Source organism: Bos indicus, chromosome 7 (assembly GCF_029378745.1).
Source record: "Bos indicus isolate NIAB-ARS_2022 breed Sahiwal x Tharparkar chromosome 7, NIAB-ARS_B.indTharparkar_mat_pri_1.0, whole genome shotgun sequence".
Classification (NCBI taxonomy): domain Eukaryota; kingdom Metazoa; phylum Chordata; class Mammalia; order Artiodactyla; family Bovidae; genus Bos; species Bos indicus.
The window spans coordinates 15,536,680-15,553,917 of record NC_091766.1 but is presented as its reverse complement, the minus strand read 5'-3'; the positions used below and the strand labels follow the sequence as shown (position 1 = coordinate 15,553,917).

Sequence of the window (17,238 nt, the reverse complement as noted above, 5' to 3'; positions counted from 1 at the left end):
GACCTGTCCCTGTGTTAGCTATGCACACTAACTCCCCCACACGTGGGAACACAAAAAAATACCCCTCCCCTGGTGGGGAGTGTCCTTTCTCCAGGGCTCAGATTCACACACGTTTATCGGGAGAACCCGGGCCGCTTCCCAGGAGCCTGGGTTGGGCGCTGGGGTCCGGCAGGGGCGTCGGAGAACTGTGGGTCCACTCCGCCCCGCCCCCGCACGGCCCATCCGCCCCGCCCCGCCCCGCCGGCCCAGTGCCCCGCCACTGCTCCCCAGCTGGCCCTTCCGCCTCACTCAGCAGTGCAGCAGAGCGGGCCGAGCGCGGACCATGGAGCGCACAGCAGCGGGCAAGGAGCTTGCCCTGGTAAGGGGACCTGGAGTCCCAGGACCCTACATCCCTGGCAACCCCAGGGTCCAGAAACTCCAGGCTCCCAACTGTCCCCTTGGACTCTCTCCACAAATTAGGCTCCTTGGAACAGCCTGGGGGGTTCCTACCTCGGGCCTCTGGGCCCCTGACCCAGTGAAATGGCTGGTTCCTTTTCGGGGGGAGTCTCTGAAAGCATCTATGGGAGAGATCATAGACAGACTCCGTGCGACTGGACACCAAAGTGCCACCCCATCCTTCCAAAGACCAGAGAGGAGGGTACCGGCGGCGCCGAGGGACTTCCCTGAGCCTGGGCAGGGAAGGGAGGATGAAACGAGGGCCCAGGCTTGAGTCCACTGGAGAGGTGGGCAGTGGTCCCGGGACCCTTCCCTTCGCCGCGTCCTGAGCCCGCCTCCGTGTCCAGGCGCCGCTGCAGGACTGGGGAGAGGAGACCGAGGACGGCGCGGTGTACAGTGTCTCCCTGCGGCGGCAGCGCAGTCAGCGTTCGAGTCCGGGGGCAGGGCCCCGGGTCACCCAGGTGAGGAAGGGGTAGGAGGCTGGGGCGGAGCGGAAGGCGACCAGGTGAGGGCGGGGCTGAATGGAGGGGCGGGGCTTAGAGCCGACCTGGTAAGGATGGAGGGGGGTTTAGGGGCGGCCAGGTGAGTGGGGTAGATGAGGAGGCGGGGCCAGGTGAGACCGCGGTGCCCAGCAGGACCTGGGGACTAAACTGGATGGCTGGGCTTAGGTGAGCCAGGTTTAGTGGGGCGGAGCTGGAGAGGGAGGAGGGGTCTTTAGAAGCGGCAGGGCCAGGGCAAGGTGGGGCGGAGAGCACGGGAACGCGCCAGTGAAGCGAGGCAGGAGAGCTGAGAGCAGCCTGGGGGTAGGGATGGGGGTGGGGCTTTGGGGATTGGGGGTGCCAGGTGAATAGAGCAGAGGGCGGGCGTAGCCTGGGCGATGAGGCTGTTCCGGGCGGGTTTCGGGTGCCGTTTGTGCACGGTACATAATAATGAACTAAGGGAGTACACAGGAATAGACAGGGTCAGGTGCAAAAGTGGTGGTCCCCAAAGACGCATTGGAGATGGGTGCCGGGGCCCAGTCCTCTGTGTCTCATTGCGGTCCCCCTGGCCCGCAGGCCCTCAGCCCCGCGCCCGACACCTTCCTTCATTACCGCACCAGCAAGGTGCGGGCGCTGAGGGCGGCGCGGCTGGAGCGGCTAGTGAGGGAGTTGGTGTCCGGAGATCCCGAGCAGGACCCAGGCTTCGTGCCCGCCTTTCTGGCCACCCACCGGGCCTTCGTGCCTACTGGCCGCGTGCTGGGCCTCCTCCTGCCACCACCGGCGCCGCCACTCCCGCCCGGGTCAGTACCAACGGGAGATTCTCCAGTGCCCACCCCAGACTGTCACCTGGATGCTCGATCTACTCTCTGTGGAGCCCTCCTCCTCCCCTCCAGAACCTTCCTCCTAAGTCCTCTCCAGCCCCTCCCTTCTTCACCTGATTTGGGTGTGGGGGTGTCTTTCCAGGGTGGAAATCAAGAAAACAGAAGGAAGAGATCTGACTTTCAACAAGAACTTGAGGTTTGCCTCCAATAGGGTGGGGGAGGGGGAGGGCAGAGGTCAAAGATCGGATCTGAAATGAAGGAGATCCGGGAGTCTGCAACTGTGGGATGGGCTCTGAGGTCCCACCCTCTTGGCCAGGGCTGTGGTGTCAGTGCTGGGCTTATGGCTGCGGGACCACCCTCAGGATTTCTGGGACCCCCCTGCCCACTCGGACCTAGGCAGTGTTTGCAACTTTCTGGGCTGGGCAGCTCCATCAGGGGCTGAGGCCCAGGAGGCTGAAAAGCTGCTGGGAGATTTCCTGAAGGAGGCGAAGACAGAGCAGGAGGAAGAGGAGCAGTGCCAGACACGGGCAGGTGAGCGGACTGGGGGCGTGATAGTGTCCTGAGCAGGCATTCTCCTTCCCCCAGGGATATTCTCCCCTCTGGAAGATCTACAGATCTTGGGCAGGGTCCTTAGCCCTGTCTGAGCCTCAGTTTCGCCACCTGTAAAATGGGGATAATAACCCAGTATTGTCATTTATCCCTCACCTCCCCCACTCAACACATGACAGCTATAAAGATATTCTTTCATGGGGTTGGGATATCTTGTGTTTTTGGCTACAAATCATCCTATTGCTACTTGCCTTAAGAGCCACAGAGACCTGGGTTCAAATCCCAGTTCTGCCATTTGCTGACTGTGCGACCTCGAATAAGTCACTTCACCTCTCTGAGCCTGTTTCCTTATCTTCAGAATGGGGGCAATGACAGTACTTACCACATTGGCTTCTTCATTCATTCGACAAATAAACTGTGGATAGGAGCTCCCTGTTCCCTGGGGAAGACAATTAGTAGACAAATAAATAAGTAATGAGGGCTTTGCAGGCAGATTCTTTACTGTCTGAGCCACCAGAGAAGCCCAATGAAGGCATGGCAAATAGTATTATTTTCATTACTGTTGGATGTCAGCAAACTATCTGGCCTTTAATAGAAAAGTTTGCCAAGAATTTCCAGGAGGTCCAGTGGTTAATACATTGCACTTCTGTGCAAAGAGGCAGGTTCAATCCCTGGTCAGGGAACTAAGATCCCACATGCTGAGCTTGCCAACCTCTGTTGTAGAGAGCTTTGGAAGGAAGGAAAAATATCCACATACTTCATTCAAACCTTTGTTCAATTGTCACCTGCTCAGATGTGCATTCTCAGATCTCTTCCCAACAAATAGAGCCTCCCACTCTGAGTCCTCTTACCTGACTTATTATTCTTCATAGAATCCATTGGTCGTGTCCCCAACTCTGTCCCCAGAGTCAGTTACAAGATGGATTTATTTATTGAATAATTGCATCCTGCCTATAAAATATCATCTTTCACCCATCTGTGTTTGATCTGATCCCTATCACAAAAGCTTCATAACCTTAATCCATTCTTTAATCTTTAGACTAATCTGGCCATATTTCTCTCTGCTTTACAAAGTAGCAGCCACTTCTCTCCCCTAGAGACAAAGTTTCAGCTATTTAAATATGTTTTATCCCTTCGGCTTCTCTTTTGGTTACTAAATATCTTTCTTCCTTTGCCTTCAAGATTTCTCCAGCTTATTCCAAGTCATCCAAGCTGCACAGACTAGTGAGGTAGCCACTAGCCCCATGTGGCTATTGAAATTGAAGTTAATTAACATTAAATAAAAATTAGAATCAGTTCTTTGGTCACACTAGCCACATTTCTAGTGCTCAGTAACCACATTGGGCAGCACAGATAGAAAATATTTTCACCACTGCAAAAAAATTCTATTGAAAAGGCTACCCTAAACTGTGAGTATTTGAGATCAGAGAAGAAAAATGAACATTTATTGAATGCCAGCTGTATGCCAGGCTCTGGGAACTTTAACATCTTTATTTGGGGGTTACTTTTTACCATGATTTCAAACACATACAGAAATAGAGAGAAGTAGTGTAAAGAACACTTACACACCCCTCACTCATTTTCAACAATTATCAATTTTAAAATGTTTATTTATTTGGCTGCACAGGGTCTTAGTTGTGGCACGCAGAATCTTCAATCTTCCTTGGGGCATGCAAGATATTTAGTTGTGTCAGATGAACTCTTAGTTGAGGCATGTAGGATCTTGTTCTCTGACCAGAGATTGAACACAGACCCCTGCATTGAGAGTGCAGAATCTTAGCCATTGGACCACCAGGGAAGTCCCTCCTATGCTCACTTTTAAAAACTAATATTTTGCAATACCACCTGTCCTAATATTAAATTAAAGACAGATAATCAAATGAACTTAAAAATAATAATATATTGCAATGGTAATAAGAAGGAGAAATAAGACAAAAGCAATTTACACAATGGTGTTGGTATGTCAGTGTCTGGGCATGCCTCATCAGAAGACATAATGAAGTTGTCCAGTGCCTTCACCTGCCGTAGCATCACAGTGAACATGGAAACCACAGACTAATGCAGGGGAGTGCACCAGTGACAAAGATGCTGTAGCAGATGTTAGTGACATCGATTTCCAAAACGGTGAACAGCACGTGCAATTTCCATATAAAACAAAGTCCAAGCTCTTACAGTCCTTGCATTCCTGGAGCCAAAATAATTAGTGTTCAAGAGCAAGACTGGGTTTCCCAGGCGGCTCGATAGTAAAGAATCCGTCTGCCAATTCAGGAGACACAGGTTCAACCCCTGCGTTGGGAAGATACCCTGGAGAAGGAAATGGCAACCCACTCCAATATTCTTGCCTGGGAAATCCCATGGGCAAAAGGAGCCTGGCAGGCTATGGTCCACGGGGTTACAGAAGAGTTGGACACGACTGAGAGACTAAATAGCAACAAGAACAAGATAGTTGGGTTCTAGGTGCAGATTATTGTAAATAGGTTTTTTAAGGACACAAATTTGGAGGGACATTTGGAGGCTGGGTGTTACGATTCTTCACTATGCATGTCTGGATTTCCAAAGTGTCCCCTAGGGGGCGCCACCATTGACCACCCCCCTCCCCCACCACCACCTTGAGAAAAGTAATTCATATTTATTGAGTACTTTATAGAAGTCTGGTATCCGTGATCTCATTTGATTTTTTTTTAATCCATACTTTTGATGCATTAATAATGAATTAATGTTTTCACACTTGGACACTGAAAAAATAAATCCAGATGAGGAAACTAAGGCACAGAGAGGTTAAAGGCTTGTTTTAATTCACACAGCTAGCCCAGTGGATCAATTTGGATTCGAACTTGGGACATTAAGACAATGTCTTAACCTTCCCTTAACCACAAGGTTGGGCTTTCCTGGTGGCGCAGTGGTAAAGACTCTGCCTGCCAATGCAGGAGATGTAAGAGACAAGGGTTCGATCCCTGGGTGGGGAACATCTCCTGAAGAAGGGAATGGCTGCCCACTCCAGTATTCTTTCCTGGAGAATCCCATGGACAGAGGAGCTTGGTGGCCTACCGTCAGACTGAGCATTTAAGCTCACCTAGTCAGTGCTCCCTCAGGACCCCCTGGGACTGCCCAGATCCTCTGCCCAGACTCTCCGGTGGGCTGCCTGGAAGACGAGGAGGGCCTCGTGTGGGAAGGCCCTGAGCTTCTGGACTTCAGTGTAGACGACGTGGCGGAGCAGCTGACCCTTATGGACGTGGTGAGTATCAGAGCCGGCCCGCTCGTGCAGGGGCTGGGATAGGGGACGGTAGCGGGTGGGGGAGGGAGGAGGAGTTAGGGGAGGTCCCTATGAACTCAGATTCCACCCTCCTCCACCCCCTGCTCAGGAGCTCTTCTCTCGCCTGCGGCCCTTCGAGTGCCTGGGCTCCGTGTGGTCGCAGCGAGACCGGCCGGGGGCCACAAGCATCGCCCCCACTGTGCGCGCCACCGTGACCCAGTTCAACACAGTGACCGGCTGCGTGCTGGGCTCAGTGCTCGGGGAACCGGGCCTGGCCGCCCCGCAGAGGGCGCAGCGGCTGGAGAAGTGGATCCGCATAGCTCAGGTGCATCTCTGGCGGGAGCGTGGGGGCAGGGCATGCGCGGGGCCTAGGCTCAGTGAGAGAGGCCGGGGGCGGGCGGAAGGCCAAGGACGGGTCTCTGGGTAAGCGGAGGGTTGAGGCTGGGAGGTACCTAAGGGAAAGTCCAGCACGTGGCCTTGAGCCGCGGAGGATTCAGTTCAGTTCAGTCGCTCAGTCGTGTCCGACTCTTTGCGACCCCATGGAATGCAGCACGCCAGGCTTTCCTGTCCATCACCAACTCCCTGAGCTTGCTCATCTCATCTTCTGTTGTCCCCTTCTCCTCCTGTCTTCAATCTTCTCAGCACCAGGGTCTTTTCTAATGAGTCAGTTCTTTGCATCAGGTGACCCAGATATTGTAGCTTCAGCATCAGTCTTTTCAATGAATTCAGGACTGATTTCCTTCAAGACTCACTGGTTTGACCTCCTTGAAGTCCAAGGGACTCTCAAGAGTGGCCGAGAATACTCCGTGCTGGTTAAGGAATAATAAGGATGGGATGATGGGCTTCTATTGTAGCTCAGTTTTATGGGCTTCATTGTAGCTCAATCTCCATGCAGTGCAGGAGACCCTGGTTCGGCTCCTGGGTGGGAAAGATACCCTGGAGAAGAAAATGGCAATCCACTCCAGTATTCTTGCCTGAAGAACCCCCATGGACAGAGGAGCCTGGCAGGCTACAGTCCATGGGGTCACAAAGAGGCAGACAGGAGTGAGCGACTAAACCACCACAAGGATGGGATGGGGGTACTGGGGGAGGAATAGGCTTGGTACCAAGCCAAGAAAAGGAGGTGGACGTCTTGAAAGAGCCTGGGTGGAGGTGGGGCAGGAGCCTCTGGGTAGAGGGGAAGAGTAGAACTGGGGCCCAGGAAAGGGGGTGGGGGCGTGGCAAGGCAAGGGGACTAGAGGTTGACACCTGGAGTGAGACTTAGGTTGAGGATGAGGAGTCTGGAACTAGAGAGATGCTATGGGTCTGTCTAGGGCCCAGGGAGAAGTAAGGAGTGGGGACACGGAAAGCCAAGGTCAGGCAAAGGGTACGGAGAGGTGGGGGGGGAGGAGGCTGAATCCGGGTAGCTTGTCAGATGTGGGGCGACATGTAAGGGTTTGACCTGGGGTCACAAGTCACGGGATCAAAGGTGGATCATACATGGGGATCAGGCCGGTTTGAGGTGTGACCAGCACCCCCTCCACCCCGCTCCCCAGCGCTGCCGGGAACTGCGGAACTTCTCCTCCCTGCGTGCCATCCTGTCCGCCCTGCAGTCTAACCCCATCTACAGGCTGAAGCGCAGCTGGGGCGCCGTGAGCCGGTGACCAGGGACTGGGGGTGGGGGCGCTGGGGTGAGACCTCTTGCCCACCGCATCCCTGCTCTGACTCTTCCCATGGCCACCCATGACTCCTCTCCTCTCCTCCTCAGGGAACCATTATCCACTTTCAGGAAACTTGCCCAAATTTTCTCCGATGAGAACAACCATCTGAGCAGCAGAGAGATTCTCTCCCAGGTACAGATGGGTGAGGGCCCCCACAGATCCCAGGCCCAGGAAAGGGCCATTGCTTTTCGTTGTCATAACACTCAGCGTCCTTTCCCATACCTCTCGAGAATGGCCTTCCTCCTGTTTGTAGGCAGCCCTGTGTTTTTGCTGCCTCTGCTGCCCTCATCAGAGCTCACACTTGACGGCTGCCTTATTTACTCATTCAACAAATACCAGAAGCTACAGTGAAAAGGTCACAGAAGGTCAGAGTCACAGCAAAGAGTGGGAAAAAAAAATTGTGCCAAGGACTTGACTTTGATAAGCAAAACAAAACAAACAAAAAAAGTGTGCCAATGAGTCTGACTTACTGCAGGCAAGATTGAGGTTCTGACTGCAATTAGGTGCTGGTTCTTGGGGGTGAATCCAGAATAGAGACTTCCCTGGTGGTCCAGTGGTTAAGACTCTGAGTTCCTGATGCAGGGGACATGGGTTCGATTCCTGGTCGGGGAACTAAGATCACACATACTGCAGCACAGTCAAAAAAATGCAGAATAGATGGCACTGGAAGTCTGTTCTTTTGCCAAGAACGTTCTTCCCACCCTCTGCAGGTGTCTCCCCCAGTGTTTCCACCTCTGAGAGGCCCTCCCTATATCCCCCACACCTCCACTCTACCCCCATTGCCCTTATCTCTGCCTGTCCTTAGATTACACATCTAACTTGGTTGTTGCTGTTTCGCCATGGCTGATGTCTGCTCTATGAGGCCAGAAATTTTGTCTGTTTTGTTCACTGCTGCCTCCCCAGCACTCCAAACAGTGCCTGGCCCAGAGTAGGTGATCAGTAAATAAATGAACACAGGTCTCAAATAAGGATGAGAGCTCAAGGAACTCTGCGTTAAGTGCCAGGCAGTTGCCAGGAGGCTCAGCCACGAAGACACAAACACACTTTCCTCCCCCTGGAGGGCTTCAGGCCCCAGATGGGTCACACACAATTTAGTAATTGCCCCAGCAATTATATCACTAATTACCAGGCAGAACAATGCTGTGAAGGCAAAGTTCAGGGCATTGCTTGGGAGGGGTCACAAGGACTCTCACCTGTGTTATAGGCCAGCCTTGGAGTCCTCGGCATCCACAAGCCCCATCTCTCATCATCCCCTGTAGGGCCTGCCCCCTGCTGCTTATATGCTCTCTCCTCCTCCCTGTTCACTTTCCCTTGGGTATGGCTGTGATGGAGATATCTTCCCTGAGGGAGGGGTCAAAAAGACCCCAGGACTGCTCAGTCCTTCTCCTCCCCCTCAGTTAGTTCAGTCACTCAGTCACGTCCAACTCTTTGTGACCCCATGGACTGCAACACGCCAGGCTTCCCTGTCCATCACCAACTCCCAGAGCTTGCTCAAACTCATGTCCATCGAATCAGTGATGCCATCCAACCATCTCATCCTCTGTCATCCCCTTCTCCTGCCTTCAATCTTCCCCAGCACCAGGGTCTTTTCTAATGAGTCAGTTCTTAGCATCAGGTGGCCAAAGTATTGGAGCTTCAGCTTCAGCATCAGTCCTTCCAATGAATATTCAGGACTGATTTCCTTTAGGATTGACTGGTTTGATCTCCCTGCAGTCCAAGGGACTCTCAAGAGTCTTCTCTAGCACCACAGTTAAAAAGCATCAGTTCTTTGGCGCTCAGCTTTCTTTATGGGCCAACTCTCACATCCATATATGACTACTGGAAAAACCACAGCTTTGACTAGATGGACCTTTGTTGGCAAAGTAATGTCTCTGCTTTTTAATATGCTGTCTAGGTTTGTCATAGCTTTTCTTCCAAGGAGCAAGCGTCTTTTCATTTCATGGCTGCAGTCACCATCTGCAGTGATTTTGGAGCCTAAGAAAATAAAGTCTCTCACTGTTTCCAGGAGGCAACTCAAGGGCCCCAAGAAGGGGATGCCCCCACAGGAAGCCCGTCTTCGGTGAGTGATGTGGTTTGAAATGAGAGACAAGTGGGATGCTGGGGCAGGGGGTGGAGCCTGATGGGGTCACTGATGCCTAAGGGTGACTGGAGCTCTGGGGGCCACAGAAACTGCCCCCAGGCCCCATCCCCTACCTTGGCACCTTTCTCACGGACCTGGTAATGCTGGATACCGCCCTGCCGGATATGCTGAAGGTCTGAGCCCTGACTCTTGACTCCTTACCCTCAGCACAGTGAGCTTCCTGACCTCTCACCCTTGACCTTGCCCATGCTCCCTGACCCCAGCTCCCTTAGTGCATGGGGTTCCTGATATCCCAGCCCCTGACCTTGATCTTCAACCCCTGACCTTGGAGTCTGAACTGTCTCCAGTTCAGACAAAGTTTGTCCCCAGGGGGATCTCATCAACTTTGAGAAGAGGAGAAAGGTAAGGGGGAGCTGTGGTGGGCAGGGGTGGAGGTGGGGAGGGGGTCCAGGGTTGGGGCAGAGCATGGGCGGAGGTCTCAGAGGCTGCCCCTTCAGGAGTGGGAGATCCTGGCCCGCATCCAGCAGCTGCAGAGACGCTGTCAGAGCTACTGCCTGAGCCCCCACCCGCCCATCCTGGCCGCCCTGCATGCCCAGCACAAGCTCAGCGAGGAGCAGAGGTAACAACTTGTGGCCTGCCCTGACAGCACCCCTCCAACCCTGCCACTGATCCTGGGTGACACCCCGGATCTGCACACCCCATGCACCTCCCCAGCTCCTCCTCAGATCCCCTCCTGAGCCTTCACCTCACCCCCCTGCCAGCCTGTCACCTGACATTGTCTCCAGCCCAGCCGAGGGCCCCAGTTGCCCTCTGACCCCAAACTTCGACCTCATCTGACTTTCTTTTCTTTCTTTTTTAAAAAGTCACTTTCTTTATTTTTGGCTGTGCTGGATGGTCATGGCTGCTCGGGCTTTTCTGTAGTTGCAGTGAGTGTGGTTACTCTTTCTGGCGCACCGAGTTCTCATTGTACTGGCTTCTTTTGCTGTGGAGCATGGGCTCTAGGCACACGGGCTTCAGTAGTTGTGGCTCCTGGACTAGAGCACAGGGTCAGTAGTTGTGATGCCTGGGCTTAGTTGTTCCACAGCCTGTGGGATCTTCCCAGACCAAGGATGGAACCAGTGTCTCCTGCATTGGCAGGCAGATTCTTTACCACTGAGCCATTAGGGAAGCCCTTGTCTGACTTTTGGACTTCAGTGTTTAATGTGTAGCCAGCTGTTCCGCTCAACCATCCTATCTTTTCTCTTCCCCACCTCTGGCCCCATCTGACCCGTGACCCACCTCTGACTCTCTGAGGCCAACCACTGACCCCCAGTTCTGAGCAACTGACTCCAACTTTGACATATATCTGACTTATGACCCCCAGGCAGTTGACCCCAATTCAACTGTATCAACTCATTTGATTGAATCCATGACCCTAATCATTGACCCCAGTGATTATCTGACCTTGAACTCTATCCTTGACCCAATTTGACTCCTCAGTCCCACTCTGTGAATCCCTGTGTGTCCTGCTAACCAAGCCATCTCATCTAATCACTGATAAGACCCTGAAACTGTAATATCCACATTTATTACCCTGATCTTGACATTGGGTGCCTAATTCCTGGCTGTACCCTCCCTCTACCCACACACACACCCAAAACCCAGCTCCTAACTGAATCTAATTCATTTCTCAACCCACCCATCCATCTACTTCTTGACCCTTCAGCTACCGCATCTCCCGGGTCATTGAGCCACCAGCCTCCTCCTGCCCCAGCTCCCCATGCATCCGACGGCAAATCAGCCTGACCAAGCGCCTCAGTGCGTGAGTTGCAGGGAGTATGTGGCGGGTGACGTGCACAGGGATGGGATCTGCTCCAGGGTCTGTGTTTGGTCTTTGCCTCATCCCGTTCCCTATTTTCAGGAAGCTGTCCCGGGAGAGAGTTTCATCCCCTGGTGGAAGTCCTGGGGATCCCTCATCCTCCACCTCAAGGTGAGCATCCCATCTGATGAAGGAACTGGAGAGGGGTCAGAGTTCAGGGCAGCCACCCCACTTCAGATTCTGTGTCTCCCCCAGTCTGTCCCCAGCATCCCCTCCATCCAGTCCTAGAACCAAGGACCCTCCTACAGGCAGTCCTCCAGCCTCTCCAGGGCCCCAGAGCCCCAGCACCAAGGTACCAAGACTATGTGTACATGTGGGACTGCGGGCACCCAGGGCTGTTTTGTGTGTGTGTGTGTGCGTGCGCACACAGGATTTCACAGCCAAGTATGTGCACAGGAGACCGTGAACACAGTTGACTCAGCATTCTGAGCATATGTCTGGAAAACTGCATGCATCTCTATGGACCCACTTAAGGGACTGTCCGTCACTTACACTCAGATCTGGACAAGAGCTTCCACTTACCCACAAGGCACTCTGGGTGGCAGTCACTACTTTTGTAAGGATATGTGTTTTCCCAGGAAAGGGCTTCCCTGGTGGCTCAGCAGTAAAGAATCCACTTGCGATGCAGGAAACACATGAGACATATGTTCAATTCCTGGGTCAGGAAGATCCCCTGGAGAAAGGCATGGCAACCCACTCCAGTCTTCTTGCCTGGAGAATCCCATGGACAGAGGAGCCTGGTGGGCTATGGTCCATAGGGTCGCAAAGAGTTGGACTCAATTTAGCACAAACACAGGAATTTGCATACCTGGAGGGGAAATGCTGGCGTGAATAGCCATAGTATCCATGGGCCCTGTGCAGGGCTTCTGGTGTTCATGGGCTTGTGCCCATCCAACAATTGTGAGCAAACGTGGGCACTCGCTGCTCTCAGATTACATGGGGTTTCTTGTGTGTGAACACGAGTCATGTGTGAATTCCTGTAACAGTATGAAGGTCTGTATGTGATGGGATGGCATAGATGCGGGCATCTATGGGTTGGGATGGCATAGATACCCTAATTGCGCATCCCCAGGCTCAGGGTATGCAGGAAGATGTGTTGAATACAATGAGGGAGGGGCCTCACTCTCTCCCCGCTCAGCCCCTACCCCCGCTGTCCACAGCTGCCCCTGAGCCCGGACCTGCCAGGCCCCTGGTCCCTGGCCCTACCCTTGAGTGGCCCTCGTATCTCCCTCCCTGGGCAGCAGGGCTCAGAGGCCCGCGTCATCCGGGTCAGCATCGACAATGACCATGGCAATCTGTATCGGAGCATCTTGGTGAGGAGCTGAGCCTGAGACCTGCTGGGGACAGCCCTGCCCTTGGGGCTTGGATGGTCATCCCTTACCTCCCAGCCTCTCTTTGCAGCTCACTAGTCAGGACAAGGCCCCCACCGTGGTCCAGCGAGCCTTGGAAAAACACAATGTGGCCGAGCCCTGGGTCCAGGACTATCAGCTCTTCCAAGTCCTTCCTGGGGACAGAGGTGAGTAAGGACAGCTTGGAGCCTGGGCTAAGGGGCAGTTGGCTGGGGAGGATGGCAGGCTGACCAGGGTGGTTCTGGAACCGAGTAGGGGTGAGATGCAGCAGGGTGGGGTTACGAGGCAGAAAAATATTGATGCCTCCCTTAGGAGGGATCATTAGGTTGTCCTAGCTCAGTGTGAGGGAAGGGGGCACCAAAAGGGTCTTCCTAGGATTTATAGGGAAATGAGATTATCTGGGAACCAGTGGGAGAAGGAGTATAGAAGGTCATCTGGGTTTCGCTTTGTAGAATTGTGAGGTTGTTTGGGCTCAACCTCATGGAGCACAAGACTGAAGGGGGGGTCTGGGCTTGAATCTGAGGCGAAATGAGTTTGTCCAAGTTTGGTATTGGGGACTCTGAAGTTACTTGAACTTGGCATGGGAGAGGGCCACGTGGTACTGAAATTCAGGGTAGGAAATGAGATTGTTCAATGTAAAGTGAGTAGGAAGTTGTCTGCTTTTAAAGGGAGAGAAGTAACAGGGAACTATATTGAATATCCTGTGACAAACCATAATTGAAAAGAAAATGTAAAAGCATATATGTGGGCTTCCCTGGTGGCTCAGATGGTAAAGAATCTGCCTCAGTGCAAGAGACCAGGGTTCAATCTGGGTTGGGAAGATCCCCTGGAGAAGGGAATGGCAACCCACTCCAGTATTCTTGCTTGGAGAATCCCATGGACAGAGGAGCCTGGCAGGCTACAGTCCACAGGGCTGCCACACAACTAAGCGACTAACAGTTTCACTTTTTTCACATACATATATATGTATGAATAGCTGAGTCACTTTGCTGTACAGGAGAAATTAACAACACATCGTAAATCAACTGCACTTCAATTAAACGTTTTAAGAAATGACAAATATGTATATAAAGGAGGGAGAGGCAAGACATTGACATGCTAGGGAATTCCCTGGCAGTCCAGTGATTAGGACTCCACGCTTTCACTGCTGGGGGCCTGGGTTTGATCCCTGGTTGGGGAACTAAGATCCTGCAAGCTGTGTGATGCAGCCAAAAGGAAAAAAAGAAAAAAAAGACTGACATGCTAAAGGGATACATGAGGGTGTTCACATGACAAGTGTGAGGGTTGTACAGGCTGGAAGTGGGAAGTCCGAAGTTGTCCAAGTTCATGTCCTAGAGCAGCATGAACTTGGCTGGGAGTTGGCTGCAGGGGGGAGGGTGGGGTGAGCAGGACGTTGATTGGGGTGGGAGGCCTGACTTTGCTCAAGCTTCTAGTGCAGGTTGTCTAGACTCCAGGGGAATAGGAGGAGGTTGCCCAGGTTCACAGTGGGGGAGACATGAGGTTGTGCAGGCTTGGAGTGGGAACTTGTCTAGATTTCCAATGAGAGGGGAATGAGGTTGGCTTAGCACTGGCTGAAGGGATCCAAGATTGTTCAGGTTGCGTGGTGAGTGGTAGAAGGTTCCCTAGGTCCTTTGTGGGGGAAGTGCCAGATTGTGTGAGCTTTTCACCATCTTCTCCATGCTTGGCCAGAGCTCCTGATTCCTGACAACGCCAACGTGTTCTATGCCATGAGCCCAGCCGCCCCTGGAGACTTCGTGCTGCGGCGGAAGGAGGGGGCCCAGCATACAACCTCAGTCTCCCTATCCACTCCTCCAGGATATGGGCCTCATGGGCAGCAAGGGGTCTGGCTTCTATAACCAGGAGGTGGGGAGGGGGCTCCTCTATGAAAAGCTCCAATTCCCCAGTAGAGGTCATTGTGCTCCATACCCTGTAACCCCCCCAATTTTATTGGACCTCACCCCTCTGACCCTCTTGGCACCAGATCCCTGTTCCAAAGACACCAGCCCATGAGGCTGGCTGGTGGAGAGCTTCATCTTACAGAAAGGGGTGGGGTGTCAGGGGTCAGATCCTCCCCCAGAGAAACTATTGGAGACACACCAAAAGTGGCAAAAATGGATGAAAATAGTGACCAAAGTTATAAAACAGGAGTCAGTCTTGTTTGTTCTGTGCCTGTGCCCCAAGTCTACTCTTCATTAGGATAAAAATTTAAATAAGAAAAGAAGGGTTTCCCTGGTGGCTCAGTAGTAAAGAACCCGCCTGCCAACACAGGAGACACGGGATCCATCCCTGGTCTGGGAAGATCCCACATGCTGTGGAGCAACTAAGCCCGTGTGCCACAACTATTGAGCCTGTGCTTTAGAGCCTGGGGACCACGACTCCTGGGCCCGTGTGCTGCAGCTCTGAAGTCTTCAAGCTCTAGAGCCTGTGTTCCACAACAAGAGAAGCCGCCATGACGAGAAACCTGCGCGCCGTAGCTAAAGAGTAGCCCCCCGCCTGCTGCTTAAAGGAAATCCTGTGCAGCAATGAAGACCCAGCACATCCAAAAATAAATAAAAATTAGAAAAGAAAAACTAAGAGCCCTAAGAAAGGGGTTGAGTGAGGCACGGCTGACACCAGCATGGGGTGGGAGTGGGGTTCTGTCACAAACAGAGGGTTCAGGACTCTGTCCCTCAACATTGTTGGGGTAATATAATTCTTTCCTGCTGGGTATATGGAAGAGGGAAGAAATGAAATTCCATCAGAACTTGAGGCAAATAACATCATCATGTGAAAAACAATCATAACAACATCAGCAACAACAATACCCAGTTATGAACTCCCACTCCGCTAGACATCAACTATGGGCTTTATATCTAACTGTATTAATAAGGGTTCTTGCTTTTTCAAGTGTTCAAAAACCCAATTCAAACAGGAATGGGCAAAAAAACAGAAATGAATGCCCCTGTAATTGAAAAGTTCCATGGGGCCAGCTTCAGGCACTGTTGGATCCAGGGACTCAAAAGATGTCACCAGGACTTTGTAACAGAGTCTCTTGCCTCTGATTTGCTCTGAGAATGAGACTGTCCATTGACTCCCTAAATCCAATCACCTTCTCCTATGGTTACAGAAACACTGATTTTTCAGCTGGTTCAGCTGGCTACCCAGAGTAACAACTGCATTTCCAGTCTCCCTTGCAGTGAAATGTGGTCATATGACTAAGTCTCAGCCAATGAGTTGTAAAGGGAAAGGATGTGGGTACATTCCAGGCTCTGCCCTTAAAGAGAAGGGGTGTGTCCTCTCCTGCCTTTTTTTGCCTTGGGTTGATTAGAATGAAGATACGGAGTGGATCAGCTTGGACTGGGTGGTTCATACCATCTGAACAACTGAGCAGCAAACTGGAAGGATCATGGCCCTCTGAGACCAGGGAGCAAACACACTGTGTTGCTGCTACTTGAACTGTTACAAAAGAAAATAAATATCTATCTCAAGACTTCCCTGGTGGTCCAGCAGCTAAGACTGAGCTCCCAATGTTGGGGGCCTGAGTTCCATCCCTGGTCAGGGAACTAGATCCTACATGCTGAACACCACAACTAAAGATCCTGTGAGCTGTGATTGAGACCTAGCACAGCCAAATAAATACATATTCTTCTTAAATGCCCAGCTTATTTAAGCCATCAGTATTATTTGGGTCTCTGTTACAGCAGCCAAAAAAAAATTTTTTTTAATGAATATTGCCCCACTCCAAGGCTGGATCACCCTCATGGGGGCGGTGCCATTCTTACATCCCACCAGTTCCACCTGCCATGCAAGGAAAATCCCTGGGACTTCCCTGGCAGTCCATTGGTTAAGAATCCCCCTTGCAATGATGCAGGGGACACGGGTTTGATCTCTGGTGAGGGAACTAAGATCCCATGTGTCTCAGAGCAACTAAGCCTGAATGCCACAACTAGAGAATCTGTGTACTGCAACAAAAGATCCCACATGCTGCAACTAAGACCTGATGTAGCCAAATTAATTCATTTAAAAAAGCAATTGGATGTAACAGTATTCTTCTTAAATTGTTATTGTTGTTCAGTCACTAAGTCATGTCAGACTGTTTGCAAACCCCATGGACTGCAGCGCAATCTTCCCTGTCCTTCTTAAATTAGCTTAAGCAGATAATTGCTATCCTTACTGAGCGCTTACTGTGTGCCAGGCATGTTCTCGTAACTTGATGTAATCTATTCATAATCCTCACATAAGCCTTATGAGGGGGCATTATTATCATGCCCATTTTATACATGAAAAACCGAGACTAGGGAGGGTTAAGTAGCTTATCTAAGGTTGCAGGGCAAGTGACATGTGGAATGCATCAGAACATATGCTCTTACCCAGGGAGCTAGCTTGCCTCTCATAAGAACAGTTTACAGTTTCTTCCTCTCTCTCTCTCTCTCTCTCTCTCTCTCTCTCTCTCTCTCTCACACACACACACACACACACACACACATAAACACACTCAATCTAAATGCCAATTTCCTGAGGAAGAGATTCTCATTGACTAGTTTTTTTTGGTTGTTGTTCCACGGCAAGGGATGTGGGATTTTAGTTCCCCTCAGTTCAGTTCAGTTCAGTTCAATGGCTCAGTCGTGTCTGACTCTTTGTGACCCCATGAATCGCAGCATGCCAGGCCTCCCTGTCCATCACCAACTCCCAGAGTTCACCCAAACTCATGTGCATCGAGTTGGTGATGCCATCC

General features: G+C 51.9%; 1 protein-coding gene across 5 annotated transcripts; it reads left to right on the top strand.

The window, feature by feature from the left end:
• Nucleotides 1-258: 258 nt before the first annotated feature.
• On the top strand, nucleotides 259-16,125 carry RGL3 (ral guanine nucleotide dissociation stimulator like 3). Of its 5 annotated transcripts, XM_019964210.2 has the most exons (19): nucleotides 259-358; nucleotides 783-896; nucleotides 1,491-1,714; nucleotides 1,878-1,931; nucleotides 2,052-2,266; nucleotides 5,377-5,519; nucleotides 5,647-5,862; nucleotides 7,073-7,176; nucleotides 7,285-7,369; nucleotides 9,243-9,296; nucleotides 9,404-9,490; nucleotides 9,687-9,719; nucleotides 9,815-9,936; nucleotides 11,023-11,118; nucleotides 11,218-11,286; nucleotides 11,371-11,467; nucleotides 12,336-12,488; nucleotides 12,577-12,691; nucleotides 14,214-16,123. In XM_019964210.2, the coding sequence occupies exons 1-19, from the start codon at nucleotides 323-325 to the stop codon at nucleotides 14,378-14,380; spliced, it is 2,184 nt and encodes a 727-aa protein (XP_019819769.2). In that variant the 5' UTR covers nucleotides 259-322; the 3' UTR covers nucleotides 14,381-16,123. The 5 variants fall into 5 exon arrangements, 4 of the variants coding, with proteins under 4 accessions (XP_019819769.2, XP_070648984.1, XP_070648983.1 ...); XR_011567533.1 differs by lacking the exon at nucleotides 14,214-16,123 and having other exon boundaries at nucleotides 11,023-11,114; nucleotides 12,577-12,618; XM_070792883.1 differs by lacking the exon at nucleotides 12,336-12,488 and having other exon boundaries at nucleotides 14,214-16,125.
• The last annotated feature ends 1,113 nt before the right edge of the window (nucleotides 16,126-17,238 follow it).

Bases quoted from the DNA above. Each gene is read 5' to 3' on its own strand.
- RGL3 (XM_019964210.2), top strand. From the start codon at position 323: ATGGAGCGCACAGCAGCGGGCAAGGAGCTTGCCCTG. The intron at 5,863-7,072 runs GTGCATCTCTGG...CCCGCTCCCCAG, and splicing joins AGTGGATCCGCATAGCTCAG to CGCTGCCGGGAACTGCGGAA. The intron at 11,287-11,370 runs GTGAGCATCCCA...TGTCTCCCCCAG, and splicing joins CCCTCATCCTCCACCTCAAG to TCTGTCCCCAGCATCCCCTC.